The 17,024-nt window shown below is 44.2% G+C and overlaps 3 protein-coding genes across 4 annotated transcripts; all 3 read right to left on the reverse strand.

Annotated features, from left to right (window-relative positions):
- Positions 1-126: 126 nt before the first annotated feature.
- tbx6 (T-box transcription factor 6) lies at positions 127-3,945 on the reverse strand. The gene is made up of 8 exons (XM_062378434.1): positions 3,876-3,945; positions 3,183-3,393; positions 2,750-3,017; positions 2,520-2,663; positions 2,202-2,272; positions 2,054-2,112; positions 1,663-1,948; positions 127-1,543 (listed from the first exon to the last, which is right to left on the reverse strand). The coding sequence occupies exons 1-8, from the start codon at positions 3,943-3,945 to the stop codon at positions 313-315; spliced, it is 2,340 nt and encodes a 779-aa protein (XP_062234418.1). The 3' UTR covers positions 127-312.
- Positions 3,946-6,758: 2,813 nt separating this feature from the next.
- On the reverse strand, positions 6,759-9,990 carry nif3l1 (NIF3 NGG1 interacting factor 3-like 1 (S. cerevisiae)). 2 transcript variants are annotated; one of them, XM_062378449.1, is made up of 7 exons: positions 9,861-9,990; positions 8,640-9,122; positions 8,325-8,481; positions 7,709-7,832; positions 7,466-7,604; positions 7,283-7,366; positions 6,759-7,204 (listed from the first exon to the last, which is right to left on the reverse strand). In XM_062378449.1, the coding sequence occupies exons 2-7, from the start codon at positions 8,992-8,994 to the stop codon at positions 7,020-7,022; spliced, it is 1,044 nt and encodes a 347-aa protein (XP_062234433.1). In that variant the 5' UTR covers positions 8,995-9,122; positions 9,861-9,990; the 3' UTR covers positions 6,759-7,019. The 2 variants fall into 2 exon arrangements, with proteins under 2 accessions (XP_062234433.1, XP_062234432.1); XM_062378448.1 differs by having other exon boundaries at positions 8,640-9,244; positions 9,861-9,972.
- A 3,094-nt stretch (positions 9,991-13,084) lies between these two features.
- Positions 13,085-15,531, reverse strand: cabp5a (calcium binding protein 5a). The gene is made up of 7 exons (XM_062414175.1): positions 15,322-15,531; positions 14,791-14,840; positions 14,463-14,493; positions 14,234-14,377; positions 14,016-14,125; positions 13,763-13,910; positions 13,085-13,678 (listed from the first exon to the last, which is right to left on the reverse strand). Exons 1-7 carry the CDS (start codon positions 15,359-15,361, stop codon positions 13,650-13,652), a joined length of 552 nt encoding a protein of 183 aa, XP_062270159.1. The 5' UTR covers positions 15,362-15,531; the 3' UTR covers positions 13,085-13,649.
- Between the last annotated feature and the right edge of the window lie 1,493 nt (positions 15,532-17,024).

A 17,024-nucleotide genomic window follows, 5' to 3' on the forward strand; every position in this document is an offset into this window, starting at 1 on the left:
GGCAGCTTTTAAGCTTTTTCCAAGGGGAGGTGTCAGACTTTTTAAAAGGTTTTTATAAAATACGAATTACATAATAAGAACTCAGTGACAAAACTGTGACAAAAAAACAATTTTATTTTCCCTGTGGAATGGATATTTTAAAAGAAAATCTTCAACATCTATTTACAGATTCTGATCAATTCATCAACTCTCTCTCTCTCACACACACACAAACACACACATACACACACATTCTCTAATGCTACACATTGCTAAAACCCCTAAAAGCGCTATAAGGCCAAAACATTTTGTCAACATAAACATTGCTGCGTTTCAAAACACCGGTCTTGCACCCATGTCCAGGTAGGACCCCTGGGGGTGGGCGTGGCCATGCTGGTGTTGTCTGTACAGATGCCTGAGAGGGATGGAGAGGGATGAGTGAGGGTCCTGATACAGCCGCATGGGGTAGGACGGAAAGGGTGGGTAGAGCGCAGGAGGAGGAGTGGAGGAGGGAAGAGATGGATCCAGCTGAGGGAGAAGAGACGGGTGGTGCAGTACCATCTCTGGGCGATACGGGGCAGAGGGGTTGAACTGAGGCATGGAGCCTATGTCAACCGAAGGGTACGAGGATGCGCAGGCGGACGCATGAGCGTTGGGAAAGTTTTGAGGATAGCTGGGTTGAGAGGACTGCTGGAAGGAAGAGGAAGGTTGGAAAGGAGGGTGAGGGAGGGAGGATGGTGGATACGAGAAGGAGGAGGGAGGGAAGGCTGCAGCGAGGGAGGGGGCTGGGGCTTGGTAGCTCAGATTTTGGAGATGCAGGCCGGGATGGGCCTGGCCGGTTGACACATTTGAAAATGAGAGGTTTTGCATGTGATGGGGGACGGAGGGGAAGGCAAAAGATGTGGCACCGCCGTGGGAGGGTAGGGGGCACGGCAGAGTGGGAGCCGGGGGTTGGTTGTAGTTGAAGAGAGGCTGAGCAGCAATTGGAACCGGATCAGGATTTGTGGGCAGGATATTGGGATAAATAAATGCTGCTGGGCTTTGATCGCTGGGTGAATTATTTCCACTGGGGATACCTTCACCCTGCAGTGGCTGACTGGTCTGGGTGAGCACAGGATGGGTTGATATTTGGTGCTGCAGGCCAGACTGACACACAGAAGATGGGGCGGGGAAGGAGGCGTCTGTGGGTGTGTGGGGGCCGATCGTCTCTGGGATGGTGTGGTAGGTGTTGGCGGAGGGAGAGGAGGAGGAGAGGAGCGGCTGTGGGGAGGAGGAGTTGGAAGGAGGTGGAGTGGGGAAGGTGAAGGTGGTCTGCTGCAGGGACGGAGTGGTGGAGACGGGGGAGGAGGAGGAGGAGGAGTGGAGCGTGGGTGAGGAGGAGAGGATTGAGGGATAGTCGAAGGGAGGGATGGAGGGCTGTGGAGCAGATGTGGCCAAGGGGTCGGGGATGGGGAGGGAGGAGAAGGAGGAGGAGTGAGAAAGAGGAGCTGAAGGGAACGAGGAGGAGTTGGCCTGAGCAGGAGTGAAGTTGGAGGTGTAAGCTGGTTCACCCATAGCGTCTGATCTGTGGAGGAGAAATAGAAGTAAAAGTTTAATGAGATGCAGTAAATTTTACACATTTAATCCATAATAATAATATTAGTAATAAATGTATATATATATATATATTTATATCACACACACCTTTCATTTATACTATTCGTCACATCCCTCCCCGGTGCGTCCTGCATCCCATTGGCCATGGAGATGCCGATGTCAGACATATGGGAGGCCATGAACGCCTGGCCGAGGTCCAGCGGCTGCTCTGGGACCAGCGTGTCCTGATAGGAAGCCTCCTGTGGTCTGTACCCACAGGAGGGGTCAGTCAGCTGGGGCAGAGAGGCCAGAGCCAGGGCCTGCAGGTCTGCGGCGGTGGTGGAGGAGGTGGGCAGCGGCAAAAGCTCGTCAGAGTCGCATGGATCACAGTTGACTGAGGGAGACAGAGGTGGAGGTGTGTCAGGAGCAGTTAGGTATAAGTGACATTAATCATACTAGTCAAAGTAATGATGTGGTAATGGTGCGGGTCTGCACTCACCGATATCCAAAGGTTCCGTCAAGTCAGATATTTTGCGCTTCTGTCTTGCATCTCTTTGTCTGCAGAAGAAAAAAATTGTAGTTTAGTTTCTTTAAATCATTTGTGTGACTAAGCATGTGTGTGTTTGTGTGTCTGTGTCTGTATTTACTTTTTGCTGTTCATGCCGTCCTCTCTGAAGCCCTTTGCGAAGGGGTTGGCTCTGATCTTCAGCTCTGTGATCTGGAAACAACAATCAAAAAGTACTTTGGTTTATATTCTCTTATTTTCTTAGCTTTGCATTTTACAGAGTGTACTATTGATTTGAAAAATAATCATCCGGGCTCTGCTGCTTGGGCTCATGGGCACCAGGTCCAAATTAAATACATATTTGGTAAATTTAGGTCTTGATGGATGTAAACACTCTGTTATCCCGTTCTATGTCTTGGCCTGATCTTGAATATGCAGTGTAAAGGTTGTGTTCTGCTACCTTGTTGTTCTGGTAGGCGGTGACCGTGAGAAACTGGGTCTCGGGGAAAACGAAGGAGTGCTGCCCTCCCCCCCACCTCAGCACGTCTCTGGCTTCGATCACATGAACTCTGGGCTGGTAGCGATGCAGCGAGTGGAGGATGATCTGGAAACAGAGGAAGAGAGATTTGCTCAAAGTTCTCGGTGAAGGTTTTTTTTTACGCTGTGTTTCTGAGTCTGCAGTAAACTTACATGTCCCTGTGAGTCCAGTGTGTTGTTGGTGAGCTTGCAGTAGTGGAAGGAGATGGTGCGGCCCTGCCAGTGAGCGCCCGTGGCGGGGGAGTCCGGATGAATGAACACCCGGTCTGGTAGCCTGGCCTCTGCCCCCCCGATAGCCTGCCAGCCGCCACCTTGGAAGCGGTAGCGGGAGTTGTCCAGAGGGACGATGTCCAGGAGGAGGATGTAACGTAGGGATGGATTCAGGCCCGACAGCTTCATCCTCAAGCCGGGAAACATCCGTCTAGGAAAAATAAAAATGAAAAACGTGTTTATGTTTGTCTGTTGTCTGGTTAGTGTCGGAGAATAAAACATGAGGATAAAAACAAAGGTGCAGGAGCTTGAGAGTGAAGCCAGAGGTCAAAGGTCACAGTGGTGGTACACATGCAGTATTGCAGTATTCTCTCACCGGCCCTTCTTTGTGATGATCATCTCTGTGCCCACGGAGCTGAACTGCTTCCATAGAGACGAGTTCTCCAGCTCCATCCTCACGTCGTCTTTTGGGGTTTTGGTCGCAGGCTCGCTCACAGGGGGAGGGGCCAGCAGCCTCGGGGGCAGGGCTTTGGGGACCATGTCACAGGCGGGAGGAAATAGCGACATGTGGGCTGGAGCTTCCCGGTCTGAGGAAATTCAGATTTATATATTATAAAGCTATAATAATAAGATTTTAATGATATCAAACCCTGTTTTTCGTAGTGTGACTTCTTTGCCGCAGCCATTCAGTCTGTTTACACTCTTGACATATCATTAATTTTGTCGTATTATAGGAAAAGGATAACAGCTAAGAACACAACACAATCAATCAAATCACAAAATAACAGTGAATCTGAATCCACTGAAAAACATAGATATAGTGCTTTTTGTGTATTAAATCCATCACAAAGGTGAAATGTTTTTATTTATTGAGGTATAAAAATGTTTGCTCCAACTCAGGCTTCGGCCTCAGATCATCTGCATGACACCCACTGCAGCTTCCATAACAGATGCAGTGCTTTAAACTAAAAATGTTTTTGGTAAATAATTTAAAAATCAGATAAACATTCAAACATTTCTGGGAAAAAGTATAAATTAATTTGTATTTGTCAAGCATTGTCCCTCTCACCTCTGTAGAAGCAGTCTCCGATCCTCTGAGGTCCCAGAGTCAACCCGGGGTACATCTCCACGCTCAGCATCCTCCTGGTCTGCGTCTGTCACTTAGAACTTGTCCTCTTCACCAGCTCCAAACTGACATTTCAGTTGGGTCTTCTTTCAGATCGACCTCAGCTGCCTGAAGCGGTATCAGTCCTCTGCTGTCCCGGAGACCTCTTCTTGAAAAGAAGCACTGCTGTCCTGGCTCTGTGTCTGTTCCTGTCTCTCTAACGTCCTTTGCTCCAAATGCCCTCAGTGGCGTCTGTTGCTCTGTTAAATAGGTGTGTGGGGCTTCACACATTAGGCCAAATGGCTCCATTTTCATTTGTCTCTCCATCTTCCCTTATGTCCCCACTCCACTAAAACAAACAACACTGGGCCAAGTGTTACTTTAGTTTCTGAAAGAATCGGTGTTGTGATTTGTTGTTTCAGGTCATTAGAGGTGGAATGAGTAGCTTTACTCAAAAACTGTTTTAGTTGAAGGTACTTTACTATTTTCAATTTCGCTGCATTGCAGGGCAAATATAGTGCCTTTCACTCACTAGTTATTTAAGTAGTTTTTAATAATGATAAGTTATAGTTCTGAATGTTTATTTAGCACTTGAAAAGACACATGCGTCTCACTTCATTTCTTTACACATAAACCAACCTGTATACACATGGTAACACAAACACATTTACCTAAGTTGAATATAATGTTATAGATAAAAAATACTCTATGGATGGATTGAATAATACAAAGCAGTTTTTCGTAGATATTCTGCAGATGAGCATGTATTTATCCCTCCCTCCATCCATCCATCCATCCATCCATCCATCCATCCATCCATCCATCCATCCATCCATCTATCTATCTATCTATCTATCTATCTATCTATGTATCTATGTATCTATGTATCTATCTATCTATCCATCTGTCTATCTATCTATCTATCTATCTATCTATCTATCTATCTATCTATCTATCCATCTATCTACCTGATTATTTTGACACTGTGGTGTTGACACTTGTAACATTTCTTGCAGCTGCAGCTCGTGTTTCAAACGGCTCTTGTCCTTCCACATAAATCCAGTGGTTTAGTGGCAGCTCCCCTGTGGCTGCTTGATGACTTGATGACAGGGCTCTTCCTCTCAGCAGTCCGCCCGTTAGTTCTTCTCTGCAGGGAGTCGGGCCTTGAATGAAGCCGGAGGAGGAAGACACTTTGCAGTTTGGCCTCTACAAAAACACGGGCGTCTGGAGGTTTATATGTAGGTTTGAATTGAGGCTGCAGCTCAGTATCAAAGCTGAATCTGGCCGAGGATTTTCTAAAACACTTCATCTACTAACACTAATCAATTCAACACTGTTCATACAAATCACTATGAGCAGCGGCTGGTAGTCAAACCCTTCACTTAAAGTAAAATCAGCCATACCTCAATGTAAGATAACTTCCTGACAACCAGAAGTCATGCATCTTGTATTATAATTTATGTAAGTGGATTATTATTAACACTGGTGCATGAACATGTATAAGAATTGTAGTTGAAGTAGAAAGGAGCATTGTATACAGATACAATGTGTTAAACAGCTCATGGAGGTTATGTCAGTTTGTTGGTTGGTTGTATGTTAGTTTGTGAGGTAATTGTTATATATATAAATATATGCACGAATATATTACGACCATGAAACTTTGTGGAAGGACCAATTAAATGTTGGTGCGAATCTGGAGCAGGGGGTAGAGGCAGGATATGCTTTTGCAGGATAGGGCGTTTTTTGACATTTTCACTGATTTCACTGAGTTAATGGGACTGTTGGGCCTTGTGAGTCTCATTCAAGTTTTTATCTGTGGTCAGCAAGTTTATTTTCAGCCTTAATCGTTCTAACTAGAATTCCTAGAAGTGACAACTCAATTGAACAAATCCTCATAAGACTTTAATATGTGCATTGATCTGCTGCTTTCAGGAGGACGTGCCCTCGGACCCTAAAGGCTCTCGAGCTGAGGATTACCGTTACATCATGACTGGAGCTTTTTGCAACTTCAGTGATCAGCTGGATAAAGTGTTTAGATTCATCTCTGTGTGTAGAGGATTTCCTATAAATTGTGTCTGCTGCTGATAGAAAACTCTCAAACTGACAAACTCCCCCCTAATCTACCTGCTCGTGGACATTCTTGCCGATATCCAAGTGACAGCTGGAGTGACCTCACATGAGTGAAGTGAAAATGTTGTTCTAGTTGTTGTTTTCCTTCTCCATTTGTGTGAGTGTGTGCTGGTGAGAGATAAAAGCGAGCGGGGACGGAGGGGAAGTGGAGGTGTGAACGCCACACCGAGAGAAAGAGGTCATTACCTTGATGGCTGCAGCGGGGCGGGTGCGACGTCTCTTAATGTTTTTACGAACTAACAGGTGTGTCACTGGCACTGCAGCCACCAGACTCTGTAACAGGCCATAATGAGGATTGTTACGTGTTGTTTCTTTAAACCATCAGGTCAGTGTGTGCTGTTTGCAGTGCATTCATCATTTCCACAGGTTTTGCTCTTTGACGTGTTCCCGCTAAGTGCTTTGATGTCCTCCTCTATTTGCTCACTGAGCTTTCAGGTCAATCTACAGAAAACACTTGATTTCTTATTCTCATTTTCTGATTTTATTTGAAGAAGCACAAACCGGGAGATTGTCTGATTTCCTCAATCATGTATATGATGAAACAACAAGGTTTTTAATCCCATGAGGATTACCCTGTCCCCAACTGGGAGCAGGATGCAAACACTTTTAGGGAAAACGTGTGAATGCTGAGATTCTCTCACCCCACCGGCGAGTGTGTTGACTGTGAATTAATCCGTATAAACCGCATGCATTCAGATTACAGATTACAAGCCTCAGTTCATTTTGGGGATCAACCAGGGCCCAATTTATTAGGACCCTGCTATAAATACATGGCAAACTACATGTACCAAGGAAGCACTTTCCATCGTGAAAGGAGGCACAGTTTGTTTACAGAGATACAAACTTCACACAAAGAGCAAAGCCAAAGAGTTTTTTTTATGCAATCATTTCACACACACATTCTATCTGCCTCGGCCAAAGAAACGCTGACTCTGATCCCAACATCTCCGATTTACCCAGCAGATGTTTAAGATGCGGTCAGACCACCTCCAGGGGATCCCGGTCGGCCTTGGACACCACCACCGTGACACTCTCAGGGAGACGCACAGCCAGCTTCTCCCTGAACACTGTCAGGTAGCCGCGCTCGCTGTTGCTGTGATCGCTGAGGATGACGCTGGTTCCCTTCGCCACAGTGTCCAGCACCTCGTGGTGGGCCATCTCGCCTGAGAAATGGATATTCATTGCTGTGATATCTGGTATTTAATCAGCAGGAATATTACATTTTCGTTTGAAACCTGTACCTGTGATATGAAGGTCGGCTTTGACCCCACTCAGCACTGAGATTCCTGATCCAGCGCACACAGCCACGGTGCACACGGAGGACTCTGAAAAAGGAAAATCTGGTAAACCTCTTTTCATAGATTTATTAGAAAGTGTGAATATTTTAAAGTTTAAGGAACAGGACGAGGTGTGAGGTTCATTACCCAGTGTCTGCCCCCATCCCAAAGCCAGACGGAGGTGACTCAAGCCCAGGTGAGACTTCATCTTCTGGATGGCTGTTGCAACCGTTACTGGCTGGACCAAAACACTGAGTCGCCCTGGGCCATGGCCTGGAATAGGAGGCTGCAGGGAGTGATGCATGAAAAAACGATAATCAGTAAATCCTACTATAAACAGCTGCTTTGTGACATGTAACAAACAACTTTTTAACCTTATAATAATAATACCTTCTCTAGCTTCAGGATGCTCAGGGACTGGCTGGGAGTTGTGTGTTTTAACAGAGCGTGGACACTGAGGGTCAGCGCTGACTCACTGCAGGTTACACCGACGTGGATCCCACTGTTTTCTGGTCTGTGTGGAGGATAAATACATCATCACTGTGGTTAGTTTCTCTTCTTTTCAACTTGTTGTCATCATTCAAACTTGCCAAAAATAGTTCATTAAGGAGAATTCATTGTTATTTGTATTTAGCCTTTTTCTGTGGCTGTCTTGCCATCAACCTATGCTAATGAAGCCGGTGGAAGCTTTGATATCCAAGGTGTGAAAGTTGACTCTCAAAATGCAAAGTGGCAAGAAAATCAAACCCAGAATAATAAACCAACACACTGGCTGTTGTGAAAACACTGGCTGTGGCCGGTTCATCACTAAAACTGATGCCTAAATCTCACAGGACCACATTTTTCTCGACAGTTTTCACAACTTTGATGGAGAAAAGTAGATTCAGCTGGGACTTTTGAAGGTAATCAAAAAAAGGGATTGATTAAGACAATCAATCTTAACTTGCTGCACGTTTTGGAAATCGTCTGCACTAAAGTCAGAGGGTCATGTGTCATGAAACACGACCTGTTCACTGAATGCTGTAGCGCTGTTCCACCATCACAAGCCTTCAGTTCCTCCATGACGGTGTCGAGCTCCTCTTGGCTCCTGACCATGAATTCCAGTTTGTGAGTGTGGGAGGCGCCACCGAAGGACTGACTCAGCACGGACACCTGGCCGCTACCTGAGAATCACAGGCAAACATCAGAGGTGGAAAGCAATCACTCAGGATAGTGGACCAGTGTCATGTGTCACAACATTTTAGCTTGAGCCTTCGTTAAATATGCAAGAAGCATAAGCAAAGTGTATGTGACACATTTTCCATTCAGAGTGACGTCTTACCAAGTCCCCCGACCAGCCAGTCGTTTATGCCTCCTTTAACGCTGTCCCACGATGTGTGAGGGGAGAAGATCGCCATCCCGGCCTCGACCGCCCGCACGGCCAACCGCTGCTTCCACTCTTTCTGAACTAGACGCTTGATTGGCCGAAACAACGGAGGGTGATATGAGATCATGAGGTCGCAGCTCATGGCCTCTGCTTCTTCCATGACGGCGTCTGTGAGGTCGTTGGTCAGCAGGACAGTTTTGACAGGCCGAGGTTTGCTCGGCTCCACCAACAGGCCGACGTTGTCCCACGACTCAGCCAGGGACAGAGGAGCGAGCTGCTCCAGCACCTGCAGAACCTCCTTGAGCTCCATCAGGCCCGAACAGTGAGTCGAGTGACAGAGGCAGTGGGCGGAGGGGAGCAGGGGGACCAAGGTTTGACGGTTTGTCAGGAAGCGGCGACTGGGAGAAGGTGAAGGGAGAGATGGACGGATGGATGAAACTGTGGAGGCAGAAGAGCAGAGAGCAGAGCGTGAGACCAAGCTCCGGTCGGCACTGAGGCTTCTGTAGGAGAGCGATACAAATGTCCGAGTGAGATTTCTTCCAGTCAGCATCGGAGGAGACCTGTGTGGATAAAATACAAATAATTACAAATTGCAGTAGGTTTAATAAACCACTGAATTCCAATGAATAAACCTGCACATCAGATTTATGTTGGACATGTTTCAGCTGTAATTTAATAGTTTTTCATTTCGTTTTAGGGCTTGATGTCAAACAAAGTGGATCAACCTGCATTCACTTTATTTCTGCTTAATGCATTGTTAATACAACTGTACACTAAGGGCTAATAAACAGACTGGCTCTTTTTAACTGGTTCAAATCTGTGTCTCTCAAACTAAACGAACACCTCACTTGTTGTTGTTGTTTATGGACAGAAAACCTGCAAAGACAATAATCACCAGTCTGATCAGATTCACACTGAGTGGACTCCTGTGTCTCTAATGACACAGACAGTTCAACCTGAAGTTTAATGTTGTATTAAATTCATAAAGCTGCTCTGATATTTCAAACCCTCTGACGTGATCTCCACCCACAGCTGTGACAGCTGCAGGAGCATGCTAACAGCTCAGCTAGCCAGTTGGCCCTCGTTAGCTTCTACCAGCACACATTGAATTCACTTGACTGTATTAAAGACGACAGTGTGAACGTGTCAGTGTGTGATTGAGGGAACTGTTCATACTTTAGCTGGACTTGAACTCAGGAAGTCAAACGAGCCGCTGGACAGGTTTCACCCGGATGACGGAGGAGGTGCTACAGTGAAACGCACTTCTGTGGAAGAAGGTCCTCTTCCGGCTTCCGTTCCAGCTGCGATCTGATTGGTCTGCAACACCAGAGCATAATTTCACCTCATTGTGTAGAATTTATATTAAAAAAAGTCAAATTTACTTCCATGTGACTTCAATAATAAGAATAAGAATCATACTAATAATAAAAATATATGCTTTTAAAATATGCTAGTTATGCTTACTGGTACATTTATCGTGTGCAGGAACAAATTAATATTGTTATTATCAATATATTTTAGTTCTGAAACCTGGCTGGGAAAAAAACAATAGATTCAAAATGACTGGAACAATTTGTAGTAAAAACTGAAAGCTTAACTTTGGAGGGTGAATTTCACCAGATGAAGCTGGAGCAACTTAGAGAGGATATTATTCTCCTCGTGTCTGACTGTTAAATTCAAACATCACGTGAATGGAGAAAGACTGGATGACTTTGATAAACTGTTGGGCCTATTAACTCCTCCAGAGCAGGCGGTCCAGCAGGAGATACTCAAGAGGCATCCGCCACTTCTCAGAAGGATTATGAGGACATTTGGAAAACACAAATGAAAATCCGGAAACAAAAAAGATAGACGTAGCGGGAGGGTCATCAATGTTGACAGATGATCATGAAAGGTCGAAAACCGCAGTTCTTATTACGTGCACGACAACAAGCCGCTGGGCCCACAGGCCAACTGAGTCTGGGAGCGACCGGGAGAGAGATTACGGTGGATTAATAAATAAAGGTCGATGCTGGATGTTAGAGGGATCAGGGAAGGATCAGAGCAGGGGCGGCGCAACCATGCATTACATCATGTGATTCTTCCTTTGGGTCCATCAGTCCCTGTGTGTCATGTACAGTTTAAAAGACATCCCCTCTGCAGACGCCCACGCTGACAATCCACGTGCTTTAATGCACAAAGGAAATAAATTCAACATTGTGAATCCTTTGTCCTCTCTTATCCTGATGTTGCCTGTCTACACTCAACAGCAGTTATGGACAACACAAAAAAAAAATACAAAATTAGGAACCTGTCAACGTTGGCACAGCTTTTGCCGTGGACTTTGACAGATGTGTGTTTAGTTGTTGGCAGATGTGTGTTTAGTTGTTGGCAGATGTGTGGTTAGTTGTTGGCAGATGTGTGGTTAGTTATTGTGTCTGTGTGTTCACAGAGAGAACAGCTTCACTTGTATTAATTGGTACTATAAGCCCTCTCACCCCATCTGGCAATGCGTCCGTAGTTGTGCCCAGTTTTTTCGGGCTGTAGCGTCTGTTTGTCTGGGTTCACTGTCCCCGTCCACGACCCTGAATTCTCTCAGCCAAGGTGATGAATGTCAGCCGTGCTGCCTTGGGGTCAGTTTGACACAGTGTTGGAGACAAACCACCACACGTCCTCTGTTAAGTGGTAAATGGGCTGTATTTACATTTCCTGTCTCATCGACCAATTAAAGTGCTACAGTACAAATTGCATTCATCCATTCATGCGATCATTCAGTGTCTATTCACACCGCCATTTCTATTACACAGGCACCAAGGGAAACTCGGGGTTCAGTATCTTACCTGAGGACACGTCGTAATGCTGATTGGAGGAGCTGGGGATCAAACCACCAACATTTGGGTTAGTGGACAACCCTCTCTCCCCCTCACACAACCCGTCAAAAGGCCTTTTGTATCACGGTGGGAGAAGAGCTGTAAATTTGAGAGATTTTTGTTTTTTCCATTATAAACTTGGTTAGATTTGCACAAGCTGTTATCACAGCTCTGATCCAAACTGTGTATGAACAGAAAGAAACCAGCAGTCATTTGCTCTGATTCCATTTTGATCCATTTGATTTTTTCGACACATTTGTTCATGAAGAGATAATAAACCTAAATTCTTACTCACATTCTACATCAAGATGTTTGCAGATATTTTCAACTTGAACTGAGAATTATCTAAAGCAAACTTAGTGCTGTGGGTGCTCTCAATCAAGTCTTAATTCTGGGACAAACATGTTTTTCCCCCTTTTTCTGCATCTACTACCTAGAAATCTGTTACGCATGAGTCATGATGTAATCATTTTTAGTCTATGTATTGCGAGCAGTACTCAAATCCGGCGGCATGTCCATTTTTGGTCACACAATCTCTGTCCTGACATCCTTCCAAAAGATGTAGGATGGAGAAGTGACTAAATCCCAATATTGCTACCGACACAGCACAGCAGCAGCATCACTGATGCTTTTGGTTTTCAAATCCCCTCTTTGGTGCACGAAATCCATAGATGATCGGGTCACTTCATTACACAACCAGCGAGTTGTGTATTATTATGCAAGCTGATTTGTTATGAAAGGCATGATGAGGATGTGCTCCACATTAATAATAATAATAATAATAATACATTTTATTTCACAGCGCCTTTCATGTCACTCAAGGACACTTTACAATTTAAAACAGGAGCAAACAAATAACAAAACAATTCAAATTAAAAGTGCAAGTAAAAACAGCATGGCAACTACAGTGAGAATGCAATCCTGAAAAGGTGGGTTTTGAGAGAGGATTTGAACTGAGGGAAGGAGTCAATGTTTCGGATGTCAGGTGGGAGTGAGTTCCAGAGTTTGGGAGCAGAGCGGCTGAAAGCTCTTCTCCCCATGGTGGTAAGCCGGGCAGAGGGAACAGTTAGATGGATGGAAGAGGAGGATCTGAGGGAGCGGGTGGAGGTGGCAGTGTGAAGGAGGTCAGACAGGTAAGGAGGGGCAAGGTTGTGGATGGCTTTAAAAGTATGAAGAAGAATTTTAAAGTTGATACGGAAGTTAATTGGAAGCCAGTGGAGTTGCTGTAGGATGGGGGTGATGTGGTGGAAAGAGGGGGTGAGGGAGATGATACGGGCAGCTGAGTTCTGGACCAGTTGGAGCTTATGGAGGGATTTCTGGGGGAGACCACATTTGCTTTGATAGTCAGCCCTCAAGCAGTTTTACATGTCACAGAGGGAACTGGTGGAACTGAACTGTGACAGTGAGACAACATGCACAATATCATGAGGAAGCTAAAAGGAACTCAGCTGCCATCACCTGAATATTCACGTATCCTCTTTACCTAATGTGACAAATAAATTCAACCCCTTGGTTCAGACAAACATTTTCGAATAAATCACAATAACAATCTCACGAAGATCTCTTTTATTTTCTGATTACTTTTCCAAATGAGCTGCCCCACAGTCTTTTGTCACGTGAGATAAAATCAGAGGTTAAATTCCTGCGGACTAACAGCTCAGTAACACATACAAAACTCATGTGCAAAGTTTACTCATATTAAGACGTTTTATTTTGTTCTTTGCCAAACAAAGATAGATATCTGCATTAAACTTGATGGATTTCATCCATACATTTCAACAATCAGTCAGTTCAACAAAACAATCCATAAAGAACTTTGAGTTTACATTATAATCAAACCAAACGATAAAGCTTAATTAGTTCATCACAGTCTTTTCAGTATATTTATATATCGGATTAATATACATGGTTGCATAGCTTTATATTCCCTCTGAGGATGACTTGATATTGCTTGACTGGTCTATGCACCACTAACTTTGAATTTTCATATGATTAAAATTGTTCTGGATTAGTAGAAGTAAATCTGTCCGAGAGCTCCAGACAAACACGGCATCATTATCAATACATGTCTTCGGATGTGCACAGGTCCCCCATTCATTGACCGTCCCCTCGGCCGTCATTGATGGGACATCATTCTAACGAACTCTGCAGGAAAGACAAAAAGTTTAATGAGCAAATGCAGGAAGAGTCACATGTATTTGAATCACCTCATACATTTATGTCATATACCTTCAAAGTCTACGGTGCCGTCTCCGTTGTCGTCCGCTTCTTTCACGATGGAGTCTATCTCTCTCCGACTCATGTGCTCGCCCATCAGCTTGGTCATGGCGGACCGCAGTTCTTCTGTTGTGATCTCTCCATCGCCATCTATGTCAAACTAACCAGAGAGACAGAGGAACACTTGAAAGAATACACCAGTGTGTTGTTTTTATTTACGAGACAGTCGTGAAGCTGCAGGATGGAGGAGTTCCTTCTCTCTCACCTCCTTGAAGGCGTCTTTAAGCTCCTTCATGCCGATCATCCCAGCCGTCTCCGCCAGCAGCTTCGGAGTCATCAGTTCCACAAAGTCTTCAAAGTCGACTCTGCCACCGACTATGGAAAAAATGACAATAATAATAATGAAGTTTCAGGAATTGAGAAAACATCTCTAAGTTGCATTTAAAGTTTCTGACCAGGACTTAAAGATGAGCGAGGACTTACGGTTCATGTTGATGTTTTGGCTCAGCTCAATCAGCTCCATCTCCGTGGGCATGTAACCCATCGTCCTCATCAGGTTCCCCAGGTCCTTACAGCTGATCAGCCCGTCCTTGTCTTTATCGAACTCGTTGAACGCATCACGCAGCTCTGCAACAACACAACAAAACCCTGAGTCAGGTGAACAGTCTGCTAAAGGACACAAAAAAAATCTAATGATGGGAATTTAACTTACCATCGATCTCATCATCAGCCAGTCCTCTAGCCTGCACAAGACAAAAGGTTGTTGATTGAATGAAAAACCCAGAAAGTAAATGGCCAACCAACAATCCAATTAACAAAATGGATGATTTATTTATCTTTATAGGTATTAAAGAGATTAAACGGTGGGATTTTTTTTAAAGCCATGGTATTGAGTGATTATGCACATATTGGCAGGCGGGCTTCATATCGGCCAGTAGCATCACTGGCATGCAACAGCATTTTGAGTTATATCACTTTTCAAAGCAAACATCAGCACAATATCATCAACAATTTGAAAAAGCTGTAAACGTTGTACTTACAAGGTTTTTCCCTCCACGCAAGAACACGCATGCGGCTCCTAAACTCATTTCTGGAAGCGGAAACATAGAGAGTGAAGTGTTATTTAGAAAGGTTATGAAACCAGTGACCCTCCTTCATGCGATACAGATGGGGTGTGGAGCTTGTCGACGCCAGAAAGTCAGGATTAAGACAGATTGGATAGTCTGTGCTCCCTCTGAGGGATTAAACAATATGTTCTCTGTCTGGACTCGCTCCCTTTGTGTGTGTGTTGGTATGTATGTGTGTGTCTTCATTTTCTGACGTTGACGAAAGTCAAAAGTACTCTAATAGATTAATGACAGGAGAAATTGTACATTTAGACGCTAACACTAATGTAATTTGGTCATTTCTTTCCAATTTGACTCTCTTCTGCAGTAATATGAAGTGATCAGTTATCTGCCATATACAGAACATGTCATTTGCATCATTATCTTTGAAAGTTTCCACATTTTTATGACTCGAGGAATAAAATCATAAATAAGTGTCACAGTGTTGTGGTTATTCGTGCTTACCGGTCTCAGGTGATTTCTTCTCTTCAGCCAATCGCATCATAGACGAGCCCTGAAGTCGACTCTCGGCAGCTGCTCTGCACAGCCCTCCTCTCCTAGTCTTTATCCTCTTCTCTCTATCCGTCCCGTTCAGTCAGGACACACCTGCCTCTCAGTGTGTGGTGACCCTGTGTTACCACCCTGCAGGGATGCTGTGAGGTTGCATGAGAGGAGGAGTGGCTGCCTCCAGGGTTGTATACCCACCGCGGAGGGGAGGAGTCAGGCGTGTGGGACAGGATGACTGTGAGTTCATGTAAGCGCTAAAGAGATGCAGCCCTGGTTTCCTGCTGACATCACAGTGTATGTTTCACTGACGTCTGAAACTGCAGCTGACAGAGGAAATATCAGTTTACAGTTTGGGGATTAGAGTTGCTTATTTACTGTAAACAAATTATAGTATAGTACTATTGTTTTTTACAGTTACATTTATTATTATATAATAATAAAACACTTTGACTGCAACTCTTTACTTTTCTTTATTGATTAATCTGTCGGTAAATGTTCCTGTTAATCATTTAATGTTTAAAAACATAGCCTGGATGCCAGACGAATTTAGCCCCGCCCACAACATTTGAGGTCGGGAAGTTCACATTCTGACTAGAATTGTGAGTCTGACAACGTCAGGCTAGTTTAAAAATCAATAAACGTCCAAAATCAATAAAAAAAAGACAATCATAAACGCAAAATGACACAACATAAAAAGTACAACATGTAAACAACAGATAAACCTGTCCATACATATCATTATTTAAAATGTAAATATCACAATTATACATGTTTTTATTCAATTCAAAAAAGTCTGTTTTTGTGTTTGTAAGTTGCATTTTTCTTGAGGCATTTGTCTCTGAAGATAATTTTTCATATTTGTATTGGGCTCATACAAAATCTGAATTAAAAAAAATATTATTCTGAAATAAAACATCCAAGAACAAGTTACGAGCAGAGTTGATGGTGATGGTGGGTGTGTGTGTGTGTGTGGGGGGGGTAATAAACAGCCAACTACTGAATATTACAGGTGTAGTTTCTGCTGCAGCAGTTTTTATTTTGGGATCAGGACTCGCATAGCTATTTCTGCAGGGTCAGCCTGAGTCATCAGTTTTGTTTTTCACATGTATACACAATGATACAACGGTAAAGCTGGACTATCTATGTATATTTTACACGGGTGAATTCCGTTTATATTAAATCCCAGGCTTTCATTTTTCTTGTAGAAAACATGTGACAGTGACAATTGAACAGAGGCTCATTTGAATCTTCGCTCCGTTGTTTTCTGAGACGTGAGAACAAAACAGATCTTTGCTGCATTCGAGAGCCACAGGCGGATTCCAGCCAATGTCAACCTGTGGGATAATATGAATTATTGTATTGGTTACATCTGCGTGAAACGGATTATTAATTCCATGAAATACCCTGAAGACAATATCCAGGATTAATGCCTCAACGTCACTCTTGACTTCCTACAGCAAAAATGCAAACGTTAAGTCAGACTTAACAAGCTGAGCTAAAACACTTCAGCGCTGCAGGTCTTGACAGTGTGTGTCCTCTGCTCTGACCTCTCCCCTCTCCCGGCATCCCTGTTATGTAAATTCATCAAAAATCTGTTTGCATAAGACCAATAATCCTCTGGGATGTGCAACAGGCGCTAGGAATCCTTTTTCCCCCCTCCC

This window comes from Platichthys flesus, chromosome 20, assembly GCF_949316205.1.
Source record: "Platichthys flesus chromosome 20, fPlaFle2.1, whole genome shotgun sequence".
Lineage (NCBI taxonomy): Eukaryota > Metazoa > Chordata > Actinopteri > Pleuronectiformes > Pleuronectidae > Platichthys > Platichthys flesus.